The sequence below is a fragment of the Loxodonta africana genome, chromosome 6 (genome assembly GCF_030014295.1).
Source record: "Loxodonta africana isolate mLoxAfr1 chromosome 6, mLoxAfr1.hap2, whole genome shotgun sequence".
NCBI classification, from domain to species: Eukaryota; Metazoa; Chordata; class Mammalia; order Proboscidea; family Elephantidae; genus Loxodonta; species Loxodonta africana.
In genome coordinates, this window is record NC_087347.1 from 30358902 (window position 1) to 30360075 (window position 1174).

The 1174-nt window shown below is 42.3% G+C and overlaps 1 protein-coding gene across 1 annotated transcript in view; it reads left to right on the top strand.

Annotated features, from left to right (window-relative positions):
* Positions 1 to 1174, top strand: part of MREG (melanoregulin) — a 95404-nt gene that overhangs the window by 22527 nt on the left and 71703 nt on the right. Inside the window, exon 2 of the mRNA XM_003406075.3 lies at positions 1008 to 1167. Coding sequence (XP_003406123.1) covers positions 1008 to 1167 — 160 coding nt within the window. The remainder of the gene's footprint in view (positions 1 to 1007; positions 1168 to 1174) is intronic.

Sequence of the window (1174 nt, forward strand, 5' to 3'; positions counted from 1 at the left end):
ATGATATTGATGCCCCTTCCATGTCTCTACCTTCTTCAAACCATTTGCTTTTTCAGGAATCAAAATGGCCTCCCTGTATGCATATAGAATTACTGCTAAAATAAGGCTTATGTTCAATTTTTTTTTTTTTTTTTTTTAAATAAAGGGAAGAGGAGGGAGAAATACAAAAGATCAAACATTGGCTAATCTTAACATGATTGATTGAACCCTGCCTTCCGCCTTTCTGAGATCAACTGATATCACTTCACCTCTGGCCTGAAAAAAAACCAAAACCAAACTCTTTGCCATTGAGTTGATTCCAACTCCTAGTGACCCTATAGGATAGGGTAGAACTGCCCCATAGGGTTTCCGGGGAGCACCTGGTGGGTTCGAACTGCCGACCTTTTGGTTAGCAGCTATAGCTCTCAATCACTGCACCACCAGGGTTTCCACTTCTACCCTAGCTGCTAATAATTTGGCCCTCCACCCGACTGCCAGAAGAACAAACAAATCTGTCGTGAAAGAAGTACAGCCAGAATGCTCCTTAGAAGCAAGGATGATGAGACTTCGTCTCATGTACTTTGGACATGTTATCAGGAGGGACCAGTCCCTGGAGAAAGACATCATGCTTAAAGCACTCATAGCAACGATGAATAAAGTAGAGGGTCAGCAAGAAAGAGGAAAACCCTCAATGAGATAGATTGACACAGTGGCTGTAACAATAGGCTCAAACACAGCAAAGATTGTGCAGGACAGGGCAGTGTCTCATTCTGCTGTACATAGATAGGGTATCTAGGAGTTGGAACCAACTGGAGGGCACTAATACCCACCTGCAGCCAACAGACTTTTTGAGATTTAAATTAGGAGGTAGTGGTTTGTTGACTATCCTTTTCTAATAGGATAAGACAGATTTACTTTGCTCTAGAGCAGTTCCTTTCAGGCTTTTGCTGGTTAATACTTGGTTTCGTGAATAAGAAAAACCTTAAAATCAAAGTAAGATGTCTGTTATTAATTTTCCTCTACACCAGTGGTAACAATCCATATTCCTCATTTGGAGCAACTCTGGAGAGGGATGATGAAAAGAATTTGTGGAGCATGCCTCACGATGTGTCGCACACGGAGGCCGACGACGACAGAATCCTGTACAACCTGATAGTCGTTCGTAATCAACAGGCCAAAGATTCCGAGGTAAGAT